General features: G+C 42.8%; 1 protein-coding gene across 4 annotated transcripts in view; it reads left to right on the top strand.

Annotated features, from left to right (window-relative positions):
• MTHFSD (methenyltetrahydrofolate synthetase domain containing) overlaps positions 1-21,488 on the top strand; it is a 74,743-nt gene extending 53,255 nt beyond the window's left edge. For all 4 annotated transcript variants that reach the window (XM_033943450.1, XM_033943449.1, XM_033943452.1 and 1 more), the window contains exons 5-8: positions 441-531; positions 4,257-4,369; positions 6,066-6,191; positions 20,384-21,488. In XM_033943450.1, the coding sequence (XP_033799341.1) occupies positions 441-531; positions 4,257-4,369; positions 6,066-6,191; positions 20,384-20,881 (828 nt within the window). In that variant the 3' untranslated portion in view covers positions 20,882-21,488. The remainder of the gene's footprint in view (positions 1-440; positions 532-4,256; positions 4,370-6,065; positions 6,192-20,383) is intronic.
• The last annotated feature ends 358 nt before the right edge of the window (positions 21,489-21,846 follow it).

Genomic DNA, 21,846 nt, shown 5'->3' with positions numbered 1-21,846 from the left:
TCCCGCGCAGGACGTATGCGCGCTGGATTAAAACAGTTAGCACTGTGAGAGGGGTACCCCACCACCACCACTAAACTTAGAAGTGTTTGCGCTGCCGTTTTGCTAAGTGTTTTGGGGTTTTCGGCAGTTTTTTAGTGTAGTGGGAGGTTTCCACCCCCGCTCCAATGGGAGCGTGAACACTTGTAACACCCTCAGAGCGCTAACAGTTACTGTTTTAATCCGGCACTCATGTGTCCCGTGAGGGATTGTCGGCGTGGGAATGACGGAGCACAAGTGTTTCTGTTAGTAGTTATGTAGACGAGAATGACCACTTTTGCTCTTCAGTCATCTTAAATCTCTAAAGCAAAGTAAACAACTTATCTGTGTATGCATATGCTGTGTTTTTATTTCTCACCCCAAATGTCATGCTTATCCATCTGAAACCTTGTTTCTGGATCTAGGGTGTAAAGGAATACAGTGTACCCATAGGCCTGGATGCCAAAGTCCAAGTGGACCTGGTTGTCGTGGGGTCAGTTGCTGTTTCGGAGAAAGGTAGGATGAGGTGGGGGGAGGGTGTAAAGATAGAAATAAAGATCTGTCACTTTAGGTTTTAAGGGCCATAATTATGGCATTAGCAGGAAGACAAGTCAAACAGCCAGATTGAGTTAAAAGGGGACAGTAGGAAATGCATTTTAAGATGCGGGCCTGGGATGTTTGCAAACATTTCATTTCTCACCTCGTTTTCATCCAGATATATGAATGTTGGGATCTTACTGAAAGAAGATAAAGGAGGTTAACAGTCAATATTGGTGGCCCGTCTTTTGATTCAAATGCCAGCTGCTGCGATTATTGCATGCCTGGATATTTGGTTTCAAGCCAGCACTGAATATCTGTGTACTGTATAATCTTGGCCAGTGGCACTTATATCAACGATATTCAGATCAGTACCTGAATAAGTAATTGGATAAAGTTAGGAACTTCTGGCTTCTCTAATTTTATCCAGACAACAGTTACCTCATTGGCTGATTGAAAATCATCTCTGGTCAAGAAAGGGGAAACTCTGCCCAGGTTCCGTCTGCGGACTGGCGCAGCAACTACCTAGATAAGGCGAAATTCTATATATGGTGCCAATCATTCGGCACTACTGGCCCAGAAATGGGTGTGAAAATGGAGCAGAATTACATGTTTATGTGCCCATTTGCGTCACAATCTTAAGAAAAGGTCCCAAGTCTTAGTGTACGCTTGCTTGAGAAATGAGGCAACAATGTCAGTTGGGTTCTATTTATAACTAAAAGTTTTTGTTAATTGAAATGATATATCTCTGGCAAATTAAATGATAGAAACGTGCTATTTTTTTAAAGAGTGCCAGTCCTGGAATGCCCATTATACAGGGTGCCCACAAAAGCACTCCTTGATTTTAAATGGTTACAAAATCAAAACTTATTGGTATATGTTTATAAATAAGATGCCAAGCAAAAAAAGGAGTATAAAATTACTTTTAATAAATATGCTCTTCAAAATTTGACACCAAAAAGCACTGTTAGCAAGAACTTACACAATCGCTTGCACTTTCACCCTTATAAGCTGCAATTGTTGCAGAAGTTACAACCTTCAGACAATGCAATGCGACAAAATGACCAGGTGTTCCTCAAGTGGTCCCCGAGATCACCGTACATTACTGTTTGTGATGTTTTTCCTTTGGGCGGGTACGTGAAAGACAGAGTGTATGTACCTCCACTACCCGCAACTATGGATGGTCTGCAGGAACACATCACTGAAGCTATAAATGCGATCACGCCGGATATGCTTCGGAGAGTCTGGTCCGAGCTCAATTATCGCATCGATGTAACAGGTGGGGCACACATCGAGTGTTTGTAATCAACAGATACCATATGAAACTTTATGAGTTGATAAAACTGTAGCCTCAGGTGAAAGAATATTCCAATAAATTTTGGTTTTGTAACCATCTAAAATCAAGGAGTGTTTTCGTGGGCACCCTGTAGAATACTGTTCGCTGCCTACTTTTTTTTTTTGTGCTGAATTTTGACCACCGTTGATAGCATTTCACCCAGAGCGTTGAGCGATCTGCTGGAATTTTAGCAGCATTATCTGGATAATGCCACTCAAAATCTGGGTATGGACTCAGTGAGCAAGACTTACTTGGAAAAATGGCACTGCTATCTACATAAGTACCATTAACTATCAGCCCAAAGTGTCCTAAGCTCTATTTCCAAAGGCGGCACATGATGGCTCAGTTTTTACCTCACACACATACTCTAACCTGTGAACCATGTATCCCCCTTTCTGATTGCCTCACATTGGCTTCCCATCAATCATCGCATCATTTTCAAAATTTTACTTTTGGTATTTAAAACTTTATCCACAAACGAACCGCAATTCATAAACAGGATACTCATTCCATACAACTCTTCTCGCTCCCTTCGCTCATCAAGCCAAGGTCTTTTGGTAGTCCCTTCTTTGAAAGTGATCGGCACAAGATGATACGATATATTCTCAGTAGTTGCACCTCAAACCTGGAATTCTCTCCCCCAATATATTAGAGACGAAAAAGATATTAGTCGTTTCAAAACTAATTTAAAAACCCTTCTGTTTAAAGATGCGTTTATCTCCTATATGGAATAATTGCAGTGCAGCAGTCTCTTAAAAAAAACCTAATGTTTTCTCCTTTCATGTTTCTCTCTTTTTAAAATGATTAATATTGTAACCTGAATCCCTCTTCCCTTCCATCCAGTTGAGTCTGTTGGTCTGTAGGTCAAACCCCCTTTTTTATTTATTTATTGTTATTATTATCACCTTGTATCTTAACGTATGTTCAAATTTGGATTTTATAGTAATTCGCTTAGTATTTTATGTATAAGCGATTCATCAAATTTCGAATAAACTTGAAACTTGAACTTTTAAACTAGCTTACCAAGGGAATGGCACATACTTATTGGGAAAAGTGCATCTGCTTTTTTGGCAGGTTCTCTTCTCTCCCAAACAGGCACAGTGGAGGTAACCTTGTGGTGCTGTAAGTCTATCATGTAAACTTGGAAACAGGACTTTTGAAAATGTGAGATTATGCCTGTTGTGGCATTCCCTGTCCCCCAGACTTTAACTCCTCAAAGTACACTTGTTCACCTGCATACAGGGTTGGCATGTAAATGGATTTTGCAAAGTAATGGGGCCCTACCTGTAGAGTGCAGGCCCAGGTTTCTAACGTTTGTATTTCCTTCACTATTTTACAAATGACGCTGAGTTTGACAAAACACATGTGAAAATGTGCAGGAATGCCCATATCTTTGTTGGTCCGTACAACTGGAGCAACAATTTTTCAAGCCTCCATTAGCAGAGGGAGAGCGGTATCTCTCAGAACTTTGCATTACATGAGTGTTGCATATGGACAATTTTAAAAACTGCATACTTAAGAGGAGTTAATTAAAGAATGAAGCCAAATAACTTTCTTTTGACATTTGGAGGTGTTGGTAGACACTTAAAAAGCCAGAGCAGTGTTCCCCTGCATGCTTTGGAGCTAGGCAGCCAGCGCTGCTGCTCCCCCAGCTACGTAGCCAGCATTTCATATGGCAGAAATGTGAATAGGTTCCTTCTGTGCTTAGCTAGAGCAGGTGAGAAAGCTTTATATCACTTTTCATATCCTTTCCTGTATATGGTGCTCCCTCGCAATCCAAAAAGAAGCATAGAATTCAATTTCACAGCAGCCTAGCGGTAAATTATTTGTAAAATCTGTTGATAGATACTTTTCAAGCCTTAAGCCATTTCAAGTATTCATTTGGCTCTGATCTCCAAGAAAGGCTGTTTTGTCCAATGTTTAAGGACAAAATTTGTGCTTTTGCGAGCATGCTAAACCGTGAAGGATTTGTCCTAACCCTGTGGCTTTCTGTAAATGAGTTAAAAAGCTTTTCATGTGGAGTTCAAGTTTGCTGAAGAGTTGCCGTTCTTTTTGTGCTTGCTCCCGATTTAAGGCTGGGTATCAGATTTAGCAGTAGGAGCACACGTGCTGTAGCACCGTCTCTGTTCACTATTGGTTTTGGCACACCATGCAGACATTTTTTCAATGCATTGAATCTTTGCCTTAAGTTGAAAGGATGAAAGAAGAGAGAGTCCAGGACTTCTCTGTTTCCTGAGCTACCAAGAGTACATGATGTCTACAGAATCTAAGGCAGAGCAAAATACTGTTTCCTTAGCCATGCTGGAAGATACTTTATTAGTAGGCAAATGCTATTCTCAGCATGTCCTTGTCTGTTTTAAACCTGCAGGTTGGAGAATTGGCAAAGGCGAAGGTTTTGCCGACATGGAATATGCAATGATGGCAACAATGGGAGCAGTCGGTGAGAACACCACAGTGGTAACCATTGTCCATGATTGTCAGGTAGGGAAGTCCCCCCCCCCCCCCCCCCGCAGGTCATATCTGAAGAAGTCTCAAAAACTCATGTGAAGAATTCAGGTGGGGCCAATAATATAAGAACATAAGAATAGCCATATTGGGTCAGACCAATGGTCCATCAAGCCCAGTAGCCCGTTCTCCCGGTGGCCAATCCAGGTCCCTAGTACCTGGCCAAAACTCAAAGAGTGGCAACATTCCAGCATCTCAAAAGAATAGCAAGATTCCTGAACCCCAATGAGAGCAACATTCCAGAGCTGAGATTGTGATGTCATAATGCCTCAGAGCCAACCTCATCAGTGATGTCACAATGGCTTGATACTTGGCACACATAAGAGCGTAAGAACAGCCATATTGGGTCAGACCAATGGTCCATCAAGCCCAGTAGCCCATTCTCCCGGTGGCCAATCCAGGTCACTTGTACCTGGCCAAAACCCAAGGTGTAGCAATATTCCATGCTACACGTTGATACAGGGCAAGCAGTGGACTTTTCCTCCAGGAACTTGTCCAAAGCTTTCTTAAAACCAGCTGCACTATCTGTTCTTACCACATCCTCTGTCAATGCGTTCCAGAGCTTAACTATTCTCTGAGTGGAAAAAAAAAAATTCCTTCAATTGTATTGCTACCATAAATAATCAGTTCAGGGAGAGTGATGGGAGAGAAGGCTGGAAGTAGAGCCCAACTGAAACCAGGACCAGATTGGCAGCTCTGTTTCAGCAGAAGTCAAAATCAAAAATGAAACTGCCTCCTCCCTTCCCCCCCCCCCCCCACTTGTGGCTGTAGCCCCTTTCTGGACCTAACTTGTTGGTGGGTAGTGGGCGCAGGATGCCCCCACTCACTATTGTGTATGGCCAGTTCCAGTCAAAATGGCTTCTGGGACTTCCAGTGCAGTCTCGTGAGACTTCCCTACAGCAGTTTTGAGATTGGAACCAGTATGGACAGACTTGTTCCTGCCCATGCTCAGTCTCAAAAGGGCTGTTGACCTCCCACGGCAGTCTCTGCAGCCATTTTGACTGAGCAGAGGCACTGGCAGAAAGAGTGTGATTGATTCCTGCACCCAAAAAGGCAATAGACCACCAGGACTGCTTAAAGTAGGCCCAGGGAGGCACAGATTTGGTGAGTGTAGATAGGGGATATCGATTTCAGCAGAAAATGCAACTAGTATTTTTGACCAAAGACCCAAAGCTGAATTTCAGCGCAGTTTTGATGCCAAAATCAAATTTGGTTCAGACAGTAGCTGGAGGGAGGTTGGCTGGGGAAAGAAGGAGGGAAGGAAGGAGCTGTTGATAAGTTGGAAGGGGAGAAAAGTGAAGGAGGAGAGACTGTAAGGAAACCTGCTAAGAGAGATTAAGGTAAAGGTGAGAACAGTTCGAAGGCCAAACAATGGGATGAGAGAGAGCAACTAAAAAGAAGAGAAAAAAGTAAGTGAGGTAGAATCTAGGAGATGTGGAGACTTAAATAGGGAGACAATAAGCTGGAGGAAGGGGGTTTAAAAGTAGGGGGGAAAGCAAATTGAACAGGAAATAGATCAAAAATGCAAGATAAAAGTTCATGGAAAATATTTCCTTGCCTTCCAGTGCCCAGATCTGCTAAATAATTTTACATTCCTAGTGATTGGACATTATGAAGTGGCTGTGCAGTCATGAGAAGTCATTGAGAGACCTTTTGCTTCAATTTATTTTAGGTTGTTGATATACCAGAAGAGCTGGTTGCTGACCATGATTCTTACCGTGATTATATACTAACCCCAACCAGAATTATGAAAACAGACTGCAAGCGGCCAAAGCCTCGGGCAATAATTTGGTCCAAGGTATGCCATGACAACTTTCACTAAAGAAGGGCTTTTGGGTAGATCAGTGTATCGCAAACTGTGTGCCCTGGCAGATTCCAGGTGTGCCCCGAGATGCCGGCGAGGAGGAGAGGTGCCATCTGACTGCTTACAGGACATTCAAACACTCAGGAAGTATAAACAAAGTAATAGCTGCCTACTTCAAAGGGATAATAGCATCACACATTTCATAGCATATGAAAAAAACTCTTCAATTATGGTAAACCCAGTGCTCAGAGCTGTTCTTCAATATCAGACCAAACACTGGGATTATAACTCTTAATCATTGCAATTGTAACTATTGAGCATGTCATAAGAACAAAAGAATAGCCTTACTGGGTCAGACCCAATGGTCCATCAAGCCAGTAGCCCATTCTCACGGTGGCCAGTCCAGGTCCCTAAGTACCTGGCCCAAAACCCAAAGAATAGCAAGATTCTGGAAACCCCAAATGAGAGCAACATTCCAGAGCTGAGGATTGTGATGTCATAATGCCTCAGAGCCAACCTCATCAGTGACGTCACAATAGCTTGATTGTCCTATATTGGCACACATAAGGGCATAAGAACAGCCATACTGGTCAGACCAATGGTCATCCAACCCTAGTAGCCCATCCTTACGGTGGCCAATCCAGGTCATTAGTTCCCGCAGGAGGACACCATATTTAAAAAACTACAAACCCGACGCCAGCACCACACAAGCCAGCTTGAACGGGCCGGCGTGGGAGCCCTGCTCCGCCCCCCCGTTCCCGCAGGAGGACACCATATTTTAAAAAACTACAAACCCGCCGCCAGCACCACACAAGCCAGCTCGAACGGGCCGGCGTGGGAGCCCTGCTCCGCCCCCCCGTTCCCGCAGGAGGACACCATATTTAAAAAACTACAAACCCGACGCCAGCACCACACAAAGCCAGCTCGAACGGGCCGGCGTGGGAGCCCTGCTCCGCCCCCCGTTCCCGCAGTGAGGACACCATATTTAAAAACTACAAACCCGACGCCAGCACCACACACAGCCAGCTCGAACGGGCCGGCGTGGGAGCCCTGCTCCGCCCCCCCGTTCCCGCAGGAGGACACCATACTTATTCGACCCAGGGCCAACGGCGCACCGCCGTTCGGCGCGCCGACGAAGGCGCACGACAAAGGCGCATGCGCCTTAGTGCGCGCCTTTGGGAAGCGACTGCAGGGACGACTGCCGAACACAGAAATTGCCAACACTACCTAACGTAGAGGTGAGTGAGAAATAACCACCTAACACCACCAGGAAATCACACTAGAACCACCATACCAAAACCCAAACAAACAATTACTAGTTAACTCAACTACAAACAGGAAACCCGACCAGCCTACATACCGAGACCCTCCAAAGTTTCCAGCAAATTCCCACAACAACTTCTTTCAGCCACACACAGAATGGATACAAGCACACCCAAACTCATCCTTGCTATCCTACTACTATCCCTCTTCACAGACAAAAGGAAAACAACCGGATACCACACACAGCCAATCCCAATCATTACTAGTACCAAACAAATCGGTCCTACAAACCAGAAAAACCCAAAACCCCTAGAACCTTTGATCCTCCTGTTCACCCATCCAACCAAACAAGCATACCCACAGTCTGGGGAAAAAAGACATACAAACAAAAGCCAAGATAAGCTTTCAAAGACCCCAGACAACACAAAAAATACTATCAAATATAGCTCCTACCCCCCTGCCCACTCACAAAATCACACAAAATAGCATGTTCATACTTAAATATACGATCGGTAGGTCCAAAAACAGAACTAATCAAAGACTGGCTAATCAAAAGAAGACCTAGGTTGCCTCTTCCTCACTGAAACCTGGCTCACATCCGACAAAGTACCCTCACATTATAGAAATCTTGTCCTAAAGGATACAAAATTGAACTAGTATGCCGAGCAAACAGACGAGGAGGAGGGGATTGCAATCATAGCAAAAAACAACTTCAACATCAAAGTCCTAGCCAAGCATTTCCCTCCCCCCATTTAGACCTTCTAGCCTGCCAACTTTCTGACACCACCCTAACAGGAAAATCTAAACTGCCTTCCTATGCTACATCACCCCAGGAAAATGGAACATAACTAAATATGAACTAGAAGAGTTCATCCTCCAGAAACTCGCTTTCCTCTACAAACAATCTGATCCTTGGTGACTTACCTCCACCTAGAAGACCACTCCTCCAAACAAGTAGAAGATATTATATCATACCTCAGTACCCTATCATACCAGATCCTCAACCCGGAACCAACACATGAAAAAGGTCACCAACTCGATATCGCAGCATACTCATCCCCTAACTTCAACACACAAAACATCCAAATCACCAATGGCACCTGGCAACCCACCCTATGTTCGGACCACTATAAATACAACTTCACCATCAACTGGGAACATACCAAAAACAAACCCACCCCCCTCAAAACAAGCTTTAAGACTAGACAGAAAATCGAACCAAACATTCTGGAACGCAGTGGACCCAGCAATAGATTCCAGCAACCCTAGTGAATTCATAAACTCCTGGCGGTCTCTCAGTGAATCGACCTTGAACAAACTAGCACCACTAAGAGAAAAAAACAAAATACATAGACAATCAGATAAATGGTTTGACACCGAACTCCTACAACTAAAAAGGAAATGTAGACAACTAGAAAGGGCATGGACAAAACAGAAACAAGTTATTACCAAAATAGAATGGAAAACCCAACTCAAGCAATACAAAATCAAATTGAAGGAAAAACGCAAAGACTACTACTCAACCTCATAGGCACCGACAAACCAGACACAAAAAAAATTGTTCAACCTAGTAAGAAACCTCACCGACACTAAACCATGCCTAGCCACCCAGGAAACCTAACACCTACAGCCTCTCAATTAGCAGACCACTTCAAAAATAAAATCATCTCAATTAGAACAACATTCAACAACTCACAATACAACACAGACAAGATTCTAACAAAACCCACAACAGCCGAAGCAATATCAGCAGACAGGTTCTGGACCGACCTTCCCTAAAACCCAATGGACCGAATTGGACAGGCTATACAAAAAATATTGCAAATCAGCATGTGATCTGGAATAAACTGCCCACCATACCTACTAGCAACAAGCTTCCATCAATTTCCAAGCTTGCTACACATTATGGCTGCAAAAACCTACACTCAGAGAAGTGGCCAGTTCCCCACCAGGCCTCGGAGAAAAGTTAAATCACGCCAATACTGAAAGATCCAAAGGTCTAACAAACAGCCCATCAAACTACAGACCAATCGCTTCTATCCCAACATACGACAAAATAATAGAAGGACTAGTCGCACAACAACTATCCACATACCTCGAATCCCACAACAATCTTACACAACCATCCAATCCGGATTCAGAACCAACTACAGTACTGAAACTCTACTAGTATCTCTACTAGACATAGCTCGAAGTCACCTCAGCCAAGGAAACAAACTGCTAAATCATCCAATTTGATCTATCAGCGCATTCGATCTTGTGGACCACTACATACTCCTCCAAATACTAGACGAAATAGGAATTTCAGGTAAAGTTCATAACTGGTTCAAGGCTTCCTCAAAAATAGAACATACAGAGTCAAATCTAAAGACATTCTATCTGAACCATGGTCCAATCCATTGGGAGTACCACAAGGCTCTCCCTCTCTCCCACACTTTTCAACCTATTCATATCCTCCCATAGGCACCACTCTAGACACCCAAAATATTACTTCTCTCAGCTACGCGGACGACATTACCATCCTCCTTCCATTCGACATACATAACCCAATCTCCACAGAACGCCTGAAAAATACATTGGAAACAGTGGATAAATGGATGATAGATCACAAGTTGAAGCTAAACTCTGACAAAACCAAATTCTTATTACTAGAGAAAGACAAAACACCATCCCTAACAGAACTGGAAGTAAACTCAATCAAGTACCCTATACAGAACTCCCTCAAAATCCTTGGAATACACTTAGACAGATGCTGTACAATGCAAACACAAATCCAAAAAATCACCCAAAAAGCATTCTTCACAATGCGAAATTTAAGAAAAATCAGAAAATTCTTTAAAAAAGACCAATTCAGGATCATTGTCCAATCCCTGGTACTAAGTATCGTCGACTATTGCAACAGCCTCTACTTACCCTGCCCGACCAACACAATAAAAAAACTACAAACCATCCAGAACACAGCCCTCAGACTCATATATTCACTCAGCAAATACGACCACATTACCAATGCATACCTAGAATCTCACTGGCTACCAATAAAAGCAAGAACACAATTCAAACTTTACTGTCTCATTTTCAAAGTAACCCATGGCACGGCACCCAGTTACCTAAATAACCGTTTTCACTACTACCACCCACCAAGAAAAAGGAGAACACAGAACCTCTTCACCTATCCACCACTCAACGGTACCTGCCGTAAGAAACTCTACGACAACCTCCTGGGGACACAGGCAGCCAAAATAGACTCTGACATCTCTAAATTACTGACCAAAACAACAGACATAAAAGAGTTCCGCAAAGAAATAAAAACACTACTGTTCAAAAAATATCTCCCATCACTCTAACCACCGCCCAATGAGTTCCCAATCAACGACTTCGGAATCACTCATCCATAATATCTCTTTGTCTGTGATCAAGAATGTACTGTAACTCTTCTACACTACACCTGACTTAACTGATCGAGTTGACATATATTACCTCTGTAAAATGCATTATCTTCTGCTATATGTAGTATCTTCTGTAATAAGTAATATCTTCTGTGAAATTGTAATATCATAACTCTTCACTGTTCCTGTAACTTACTCATATCCTGAAATGTAATTCTACTGGAATGTCCCAGATATTTTCTATATTGTAATCCGCCTAGAACCGCAAGGCACAGGCGGAATAGAAATCCCTAATGTAATGTAATGTAATTAGTACCTGGTCAAAACCCAAAGAGTAGCAACATTCCATATAGAATCTCAAAGAATAGCAAGATTCCGGAATCCCATAGAGTAATAAGATTCTAGAACCCCAGAGAGTAGCAATATTCCATGCTACCGATCCAGGGCAATCAGTGGATTCCCCACGTCTTTCTTAATAACAGACTCTGTCTTTTTCCTCCAGGAACTTGTCCAAATCTTTCTTAAAACCAGCTACGCTATCCGCTCTTACCACAACCTCTGGCAATGCGTTCCAGAGCTTAACTATTCTCTGAGTGCAAAAAAAAAAATGCCTCCTCTTGGTTTTAAAAGTATTTCCCTGTAACTTCATTGAGTGTCCCCCTAGTCTTTGGAATTTTTGACAGAGTGAAAAATTGAGTTCTTGCTTTAATGTTTTTAGGGTTCGTGGCAAGAGGCACATCCTGTATTCAGTCAGCCGGCGCTTCTCCTTCTCACCTCTCCTGCAGCACCCTCCCCTCCCCCCCCCCCCCGCAGTTATAGGACATCCACGCATACACGGATGTCAGTGTGATGATGTCATGCATGCGTGTGACATCTGTGTCAACGGCAGCGCATTTCCGGGTGTTCTTGAGCCGCAGCCCCAAGATTATTGTGCCACAGCTTAAAAAGTTTGCAACACACTGATGTAGACCATCTGCCTAAGGTAACCACTGAGCTTTATGTTTCTGCTTGTCTCGGACACCTGACTCATTTGTATTGAGTTTGCATGTAATATGATAGATAAGATGACTCTAGACAGCAGTGATGGTAGCTATATTAGAAGAGATCTCAAGTCAGCGTCCTCAAAGTCAACTTCCTGGTGTCAATATTCAGCATAATTTAAGCAAGCAGGAGACTTGTGCCTAGTTAAATCACATTGAATGAGCCATCCCCAAGAATCTCGGCGAGAGGGAGAATGAGAAGGCCTTGAGCATGCACAGATGCATGCTCAAGGCCCGGCAGAAGCAGGAAGTTCTTCAAGCGGCACTGGCACGTCCTGTGGGCTGCGTGTCGGTACCAGACGGGGGATAAGTTTCAAGTTGTTCGGGCGGGGGTGTGTGTGCCGGTTTGCGCGGGGGGGGGAGGGGGGTGCCGGTTCGAGCGGGGGGGGGGCCTTTGCGAGCGGGGGGAAACGATGCCGGTGCGGGGGGGGGGGGTGTTCGCAAATCGAGTCAACACTCTGTTTAAGTTTTTTTATTGATTTTTTTTCATTTAACAACAAGTGTCATAAATTTTCATACAATTATCTTAATAATACACTTGATATTTCTATAATGTATTTTATACATAACATTTCTTATCTTATATTTCTTATGATTTTATATATCATATAACTAATTATTTTTCTTATAAAGTTATACAACATATATATTGTAATGATTTTATCAATTATTTTTTAAATTATTAACCTTTTTCCCCTCCCTTTATTACATTGTTTTCATGTAAGAATACCATCTATTAATAATATTTTATTTATAATTTATAATAAAGAGTATAAATCCCCCTCCCATATCCCCTCCCTCCCTTTCTTCTTTAACTATTTTCTTATTATGGGAAAATGAAATTCAATTATTACAATATTTTGTTAATGGTCCCCAAATCTTTTTGAATTTATCCATATATCCTTTTTGTTTTTTTTTTTGTTTGCGAGACAAGTTTTGCAAGAATGTTTTGCTCGTCTTGCAAAACACTCGCAAACCGGGTTACTCGCAAACTGTAGTTTGACTGTATTTATCTGGATAGGAATTTAACTATGAAAACATTTACAAATGCTTTAGTTAAAAAATCCTTCTTCACTCTTTGGAAGTTACACACGATTAAGTCTTTTTTTTTTTTTGGTCCCATTGCATTCATAATACTGGTCCAATCTCTAGTAGGTCGTATGCTTGGCTATTGTAATTCAATTCATTTGGCAGGCCTTCGGTCAAATTTGCATAGATTGCACAAAATCCAGAATGCTGCTGTGCATTTAATTTTTTATTTAACGAAATCATATCATGTTACTCCATACTATAGACAACTCCATTGGCTGACTTTTGAGGCCATGATTTGGTTTAAATTTTGGGCTCTCTGTCATAAAGCTGTATATGGTCAGGTACCTGGTCACTTATTAGAACAATTTACATTTTTTTAAGGCGGTCTGTCCACTAAGGATAACTTCACTGTTTGTGTGTCCCTCAGTGCAAGGATGTCTTTATAAGAAATTCTTGCACTGAACAATTGCGTATCAGGCTGCTATTTGGGATTCGGAACTGCGTATTTTGTTTGCTTCTTCAATTTTATATATGCATTTCCGAAAACTATTAAAGACATCTCTTTTTATAAAATTCTTAGGACAGTAAAGAAGATGACATTTCTTTTGTATTTCACTGTTTTCTACAGTCTCTTGATGATGTAAACCGCATCGATCTGGATAGTATTGCGGTCTAGAAATGTATTTTGATGTAATGACCATCTGGTGTATCCGTTATGGTACTGTCCAGTTAATGTTAGGGCAGTCTGAAGGCCGGCATGGAGCTAGACGTGAGTATATAGGCTCTGGCGATATTCAGATCTGGTGCCCACGCCTAACCGGCAGATAAGGAGGCATTTTTGCCTGGTTAGATGTGCAGATGCCGGATTTGAATATTGTCAGCACCTACATAACTTCTGGGTCCACCAAAGATCCAGATCCTCAGTTTTGGTACCAGGACAGGGCTTGGCATGATTATCAGGATTTCATTTTTTGTAGCCTCGCCACATCCGTTTGACAACAAAACACCACTATGCATCAATAAAATTGGTTATCCTATTCAGACTACTATGAAGGTATTGGGTGTAACACTAGATCAGTGCCTAACCATGAAAGACCAAGTGGACTCCTTGATCAGGAAGGGTTTCTTCACTCTATGGAAACTTCAATCCATTAGAGCATATTTTGATATGTCAGCATTTAGAATTCTGGTACAATCCCTCGTACTGAGTCAACTTGATTACTGTAATATCGCCTATTTAGCAATTTCCCAAAAGAATATGCGATGATTACAACTAATACAGAATGCAGCGGTCAAACTGATTTTCGGGCTGAGGAAGTTCGACCACGTGACACCTTACTACTGACAGCTGCCTTAGCTGCCGATGGAGGCACGCGTAAAGTTTAAGTTCGTCTGTTTCTGCTTTAAAGCACTATATGGCCTAGCCCCTAATTACATAACTGACCTTTTTTTCCTTCTCAGCAACAGACATAAGAGAAGCACAAACTTGAACTTCGTTTCCCCCCCCAGTTAGAGGATGTAAGCTCAAAAGACACCACCAATACCTTCTCTCACACCAAGCAGCATTATGGGGTAAAGATCTAGAACAATTGCTTACGCCTTCCATTATGGGGAATTTAGGAAACGCCTAAAAACATCTGATCCTGAATGTATCTAGACAACTGACCCATACAATCTTTCTCTTCAATACCAGTTCCCTTGAATGTTAACCTCTATCTTTCACCTCTATTAAGTTCATTCAATTTGTACCATCTTTAATCTTTGTAAACCGCATAGAACTTCACGGTCCTGCGGTATATAAGCTGTTATTATTATTATTAATTTAGCCTGCAGCTGTTATGGGCTGCCTGCCATGGGTTGAATATCACCCAGACTGTATTTAAGACCTAGTAAGGATTTTGTACATACTGTATATAAGCTTTCTTATTTTGGGGCACACTGCCATGCTGAGGGACCTGGTCTTAGGTTTTCCACTCCTCTGTTGGTTAGGGGTAGGGGCATCATTGTCTTATATTATGTAAAGGATTTTTATTCCACCAAATCCCTAATCAATCAGGTTCAAAGCAGGTAGCAATATCATCAAATCTACAATCTTCACTGAAAAAAAATATATATAAAAATTAACAATTGGTGCATAAAACTTGATAAAACTTAGTATTGTTTTCAGCTTCTTCTAAATTCCATAAGTCAAATTTAGATGAATGTTCAAAGGTAAAGAATGTCAGATGCAAATTACACAGTAACCATGGGCAGATTTAAAACTTTGCTCCCTTCATCGATGGAAAAATCAAAATTAAACAGTACTATTTCTGCCACCTAAAAGTTGAAACACAAAAGGAAAATTATTTAGTACCTCTCCAGACCAGTGCAGTTCACTGATGGGATAATAGTTTACCATGACCAGCAGATGGAGATTGAGACAAAACCTTTTGGCTGTAGTACAAGTGGGCTTTGCAGTCTCCAGTAAAATCAGTCTGCTCTCAGTCTCCAGCAGGGGGAGGTGGTAAGCCTGTGTAGTCTTTCCTTGGTTTAGTGTTTAGTGTAGAGCTGTTAAATGTTTTTACTTGGCCTTCTTGTCCACAGGGACCCTTTCAGGGGTCCGTCCAACCTCAAGGTTGCCACACTCGACTGGTTGAGTCCCTCTCCCCATTTACCCACCTCCTCAAATATATGCCTTGCCACCAACTATCAGCAAGGCATAATATAGCTTTGAGAGCCAGATTTTCAGATGCTTTCGGAATAATTGGAATGAGCCTAGGTTCCGCAGCGGGGCAGGGAGGTTATTCCAAATCTCAGTGAATTTGAAGAAAAGGGATTTACCTGCATACATGACGCCTTTTAACGATGGGAAAGATAATTTGACCTGAAAGAAAATTGTAAATCATCTGCAAGGAGGCCAAAAGTTTACAAATGGATGTCATATAAACAAGACTAGAGACGAGGCTGATCTCTGTGGGACTCCCCAGGACACTGATTTCCATGTTGAAACATTCAAATTCACTTTGACTTGAAAAACTATCCTCAAGTCATGCTTTAAAACAGTGGTTCCCAACCTTGTCCTGGAGGACCACCAGCCAGTCAGGTTTTCAGGATAGCCCTGAAAACCTATCACTTCCATTGTATGCAAATCTCTCTCATGCATCTCGAAAACCCTCCAGGACAGGGTTGGGAATCACTGTTTTAAAACACCCCAGAACAGAATTGGTCAAACCAAAATGCTCCAGTCATCTTTAACAATACTTGATGGTCAACTCCTTTGCCAACAGCATACAATTCCTTCTGGATGGGTTAAGTAGTTCAACTTGCGAGTTGCTTGCAAAAGACATTGGTCATTTTCTTCTCTCCACCACCTTGTCTCTCTGGACAGTGCCCCCTCTCCTCAGTCTGAATTTCTCCAAGCAAGTTGAGAAGATGTTTTTTCATCTGCTCTGCACTAGATTTTTGTATTTTTAGGATTTAATCCAATACAGTCAAACCTCGGTTTGCGAGTAACGCGGTTTGCGAGTGTTTTGCAAGACGAGCAAAACATTTGTGACTCACAAAACGAGCAGTCAAATACTTTCTTCCCGCTGGGAGTGCGTCCTTGTTGCGAGGTGACCGGATCTGAAGAGACGCCTTCCTCCGGAGATGGGACGGTGCATACATTCGCTCGAGGCGGGGCTCTTTCTGTGCAGCTCGCGCGCCTGGTTAGAACTCCTATACTTTACGTGTTTAGAGCTCCAGGAGGCGGGGTTAGCGCATGCGTACAGGTTTGGCCAGTGCTGGTGGTGTTTACGTAGATGTTGCATGCGTACAGGTCCGGTGGTGTTTACGTTCCTGCAGGGCGTGCACTGGGACGCTGCCACGTCTGCTTTTGCAGCAGTACTGAGGCCAGCTCCAGAAGCAACGGTGGCTACTAAGACAGGAGCAGCAGTACCGGGGAGCCACCCAGGCTGCGGTTCTTTTCCTCGTCCTCCTCCTCTGGCAGCTCGGTGTCTTTCTCCTTTTTATTTTGTTCAGGTACATTAGTTTTTGGGTTATTTTATTCTGTACATTAGTTTTTGGGTTGTGGGACGAATCATCTGGGCTTCCATTATTTCCTGTGAGGAAATAAGCTTTGATATAAGAGTGCTTTGGATTGCGAGCATGCTTCTGGAATGAATTATGCTCGCAAACCAAGGTACCACTGTATTTTGTTGAGGCTTCCTTCTGCTAAGAGGAAGAGGTTCCCCCCCTCTAAAGAATCATGTGAAAGGGTGAGGGGGTCAAGGATTTAAGGTTTTTGAAAGCTGAATAAAAGGCAGCACAAAGAGACAAGCTGCTGGAGCCAAGAGACAAGCTGCTGAAGTTTTTGAGGTGGTTCCTACGAGGGCTACTATTGTGTTTCTCACTGCTGATTGGACTGATATATTTTGGACCCTATTTGTTTGTGGTCTTACATTGGAGTTTTTTTTTGCCATATGAAGATGAACTGAGGCCTTTTCTCCACTTTTTTTTTTACGTTTTTTGTGTGTGTTCTTTTGTGCCACTGTTTGAGTGAGTGGGTAGACCTTGTAGTGTCTAGGTAGGTCCCCTCTGTGGTTTCCAATAGGACATAATTTGAGTGTTTAATGGGTTAGTCAGGTTCCCCAGCTCTAAAATCTCAAAATTGCTAGTTTTTGGACCTCAGTGTAGCCAGGTCGTTTTTGACACTAAAATAGCTGCTGCACTGGCCATCTTAGATTTCCCGATTTGAAAATATAAGCCTCTGTCTGCCTCAAAACACCTCGGGTTTGCTTATACACAAGTGTGGTGGACTCCTCAGGCCAGGATACCTTGGATTCATGGTACATTTGCAATGGGTGGCCATCTGAGGATCATCCATGACCCAGGAAGTCTGGGCTGGAAAGGTCTCTCTTTCAGTGCCTTTATTCTCCCAGTCAGAATCCGCTATACCAGGAGATGCTGCTTCAGCTCTAGGAGGTCTGGATCCAGACCTAGTGGGAGGCCTCTGATCTTGGAGAGGACCCAACTGTGTGCAGGCCGTTCATGTCTTCAGCTCTCTACAAAAGTTTTCGCGAGAAGGAATTGTCTACCCACAGGTTCAAGAATAGTGTCTTTCTACTAGAAAGAAGATTATTGAGGTTAGAACCTAATCTTTCCACAGTGGCATCTAGATGCCAAGTTGCTATTATAGACTTGGCACTAAGCGTACAACATTGAGGCTTCAATTTATATACTTACCCTTTAAACGCTTGCATGCATAACTGGTAGGTAAAGCTAGCACCTACTGGATAGAATTACTCCCATAGAGCATATTTAGGTCAGGGAGAAGTAGATTTTAATTTTAAATCTATGCAAGCTACTATCTATGGGAAAAATTGCAAGCCCTTGTGCTAAGAAATATATCTACCTTAGTGTTGTCAAATGCCATCCTTGCCATCCCCAGATGAGTATTTCCCCCTCTCCCTCATGGTCTGGCAACTAATATCCCTCTGCCCCCCCCTGTCCACCTGTAAATGCGTCTTTCTTTAGGTCACCAGCCATGTAACATTTCGCACAACACTGCTGGTGCCAGTCTCAAAAGGATTAAACTGAGTCTGATATTGGCTTGTCCAAGACCCTCATACGCTATCACTGCCGTTCCTGCAGAATAGATGAAACTCCTGGAGAAAAATGATTTAGTTATATTAGGGTAGGAAAAACACCAAACCGTTTTTCCTGTTTGCCAGAGTTAGCCTTGAGCTGAGATTTCGCCTGGAAAACTTGACCCCACACAACAAATGTTCCTATTCAGTGGCCAGCAAAAACAGTCAGCTGCCTTCAAGACGCTAGTCTTATGTCACAGTGCCCAGTAAGGGAGGTGCTCTCAGCTTCCAAGACATGCACTGATTACTTGGCCTAAAGAACAGAGAAAAATCTGAGTTCCAGCAGAGTAATCATTCTGGAATTTCTTCAGGACAGATAGCACATGGTCCAAGATCTGTTATCTCTGCTGGTAGTCAGCTATTATAGTGAGATAATGACTAGGAAACACATGACAAGGCAATTTTGTGAGGAAACAGCACAGTACAACTACTGGACTTATCCAAGTGTCCATCTTGTCTTTTTAAGAGCTAGTTATGCAGCTGCTACTGGACTATTTACCCTGGAATGGGTGGAAGGATTAATTAGTGACCTGATTATACGTTAGAATAGTTGGAAGATCAATGCCCAGCTAAATGAGGCAATCTGTTTATTATGGCTAGAAGTGAAAATAAGAGGACATAATTTGAAGTGCCAAAAAAGAGGTTTAATTTGTTTTACACTCTTAGCTGATCTCATAATGGGATGTTCTACCTGTTACAGAAGATATCGATGAAGCTCTCAATACTGGAATAGTTTCAGGAATATTAATCAGATATATTTTCATTAACAGGGCTAAGAACATGAGTTTGTTTAGCTCATCCATTCTCTCTCTTGCCCCCCGCACCCCCACTCCAAGCACAGTTGCAATCCCCCTCAAGTAAAGTCTGACCCCTTCTCTCCTGCTCCTCCCCAACAAAGGCTGATTCCCTGCCCGGTCCCCCTCCTGACTACCTGCTGAACAGGCCTGATGGTCTAGTGGTAGTCGGAGCAGGAGCGAACCCAACTCACTCCTGCCCCTCGAAGCTCCAGTTAAAAATGGCTGCCGTGAGCTCTAGCAGTAGTTTCATGTTACTACCACGAGTGTGGTTTGCGCCTTCATGGACCACGACTAGATCCACCAGGCCTGCTCCCCCTAATTCTGTAAACTTGCACCCCCGATTTTATGCTTAGCACACAAAGTTATATGTGCAAGTTATAGAATAAAGTCAGTTGTGCGTATAATAGCTTAATTATCTGCTAATGGGTATTAATGACTAGTTATTAGCTATAATTGATCTTAATTGATGCTATTCAGGACTAGTTAGCAGAAACTGCCATTAATTGATATTCTATTAATTTGGAGTGCAAATGCAAGGGCGGTATGGAGCTGGGAGGAACATGGGGACAGGTCAGAGGCTGGAAAGGTCTCTCTTTCAGTGCCTTTATTCTCCCAGTCAGAATCCTCTGTACCAGGAGATGCTGCTTCAGCCATTTTGTTAGTGCAAGTGCTTGTGCGGGGCAGAGAGGGGATTGGCTTTCGCTAGAAGTTCAACTGTGCTCAGGAGGAGGGAGTTAACTGCCCTAATGCAAAAGTTCTGACAGCGAGGCTAAATATGGTGAGAGCCAGATATTCAGTGCTAAGAGCCCGGCTATGGCTTGACATTGAATATTTGGGGCTAATTTAGCCACCAGTGGTCAGCATTTAAAATGAATGCTGACCACTGCCTGCTAAATATTTACCAGACAGTGTCAAGGAGACATCTGAAGAGCAGAACATCCATTAACATCTACTTATTAACTGTACATCACTCTAGAAATATCTCTGAGTGGTATAACGCATTTTCTTATGTTTCCACTATGTTTTAGTATTTTGTTGTGGGTTTTTTTTTTTTAATTTCAGGTCACCTGGGAACTGATGCAAAGAATTCCCATCCTAAAGAGTCTGCAGAATAGGGAGAGGCTGGCAGGGAAGGACGTGCGCCTCAAGGACGAACATTCCTCGCAGGACAAGAAGAAACCGGCCTTAGTGAGAACTGCTGAAACAGAACCCAAGCTTCCAAAATCTGAATCCGGGTCTCTCCATGTTGGACAAAGAGATAAATCAGAAGCATGTATAGACAGTGCTGTTACCACGGTGTACGTAGGTAATATTCCTCAGAGCATGAGAGCAAGCGAATTGAAGAGCATGCTGAGGGAGTGCGACGCCTCGCCGGTACGACTCAGTTGGCAGGGTGCACAGCACAGGGCTTTCCTTGATTACAAAGATGCAAGCACTGCTCAGAGGGTGGTGTCTTCCTTACAAGGCCTAAGTATCACAGGTAATACTTTGCTTGTTGAGCTGTCCAAGAGTCGGAGAAGCAAGATGAGTGGAAATCCTCATTCACAGAAACAGGACTGAAGCAGATGGGGAAAACGTTTTATGTACCATGCTCATGTGCAGACTGCTATTAGAACATTAAGGTACCGCATTTCCAATTCCAGCACAGAAGTGATATGCAATATGGAACAGATGCACCTTGGTTTCTTTTTATTTCTGATTGTTTGGGGGCGAGCAGGAGAAATTTGAATTAACATTTAATTGATCCAGTACAGTGGGTGAAGCAAATGCTATCTGGTTAAGTCTGGAATCCACTATAAGCTGCTCAGATCTTTACTGGGACCTGTTCTCTCTTCCATTATCACTTGCATCCTTCCACATGATGTAACACCAATAGTAATTTGGATCTGTCATAGGAAAGATCCCTTCTTAAGGGAATGCAGCTTTGAAAAGTCCACAGGTGATGAAAAAGCATGCTGTGGGTTATTTTCCCACTCCCTGGGTACTGAAAATGAATGCAGGTTTTGTCTGAGCAATACTATGAGTTCGAACCACTTCTGCAGTCGATCTTTGGCACAAAAGTAAACAAAAATAAAATAGAACTTTTTTTTCCCAAAAATATGTAAAAGGGGTGTCAGAATTAGTTTTTCTGATGGAGTAATGTATGGAGTACATGTAAATATTCTGCCGGGGAAGGGAGGGAGGGAGAAGAGGGCAACTGCTTTTAGTGTTAATATTGGGCTGGATTTTCTGTTGTTTTTATTGATAGATTTGGATTTGACTCATTCCTTGTTCAAGGGGAAGTTACCGTATTTTTTTGGACCAAAAGACTCACCCATAAGACGCACCCACCTGTAGAGGAGGAAAAACCAAGAAAAAAAAATTTGATTCAGAATTTTTTTCTTCTTGGTTTTTCCTCCTCTACACGTAGGTGCTTTTGGTGCTGGGAAGCCCAAAGCCACCCTACACACAATGCAGGAGCATGACCTTTGCGCTTCCTGCCTGGTCCCGCACCACTCTGTGATTGGCTGCAGTCAGTAACTGAC

This window comes from Geotrypetes seraphini, chromosome 4 (assembly GCF_902459505.1).
Source record: "Geotrypetes seraphini chromosome 4, aGeoSer1.1, whole genome shotgun sequence".
Lineage (NCBI taxonomy): Eukaryota > Metazoa > Chordata > Amphibia > Gymnophiona > Dermophiidae > Geotrypetes > Geotrypetes seraphini.
Note: the sequence above shows the minus strand (reverse complement) of the source record. Positions and strands in the feature narration are given on the sequence as shown.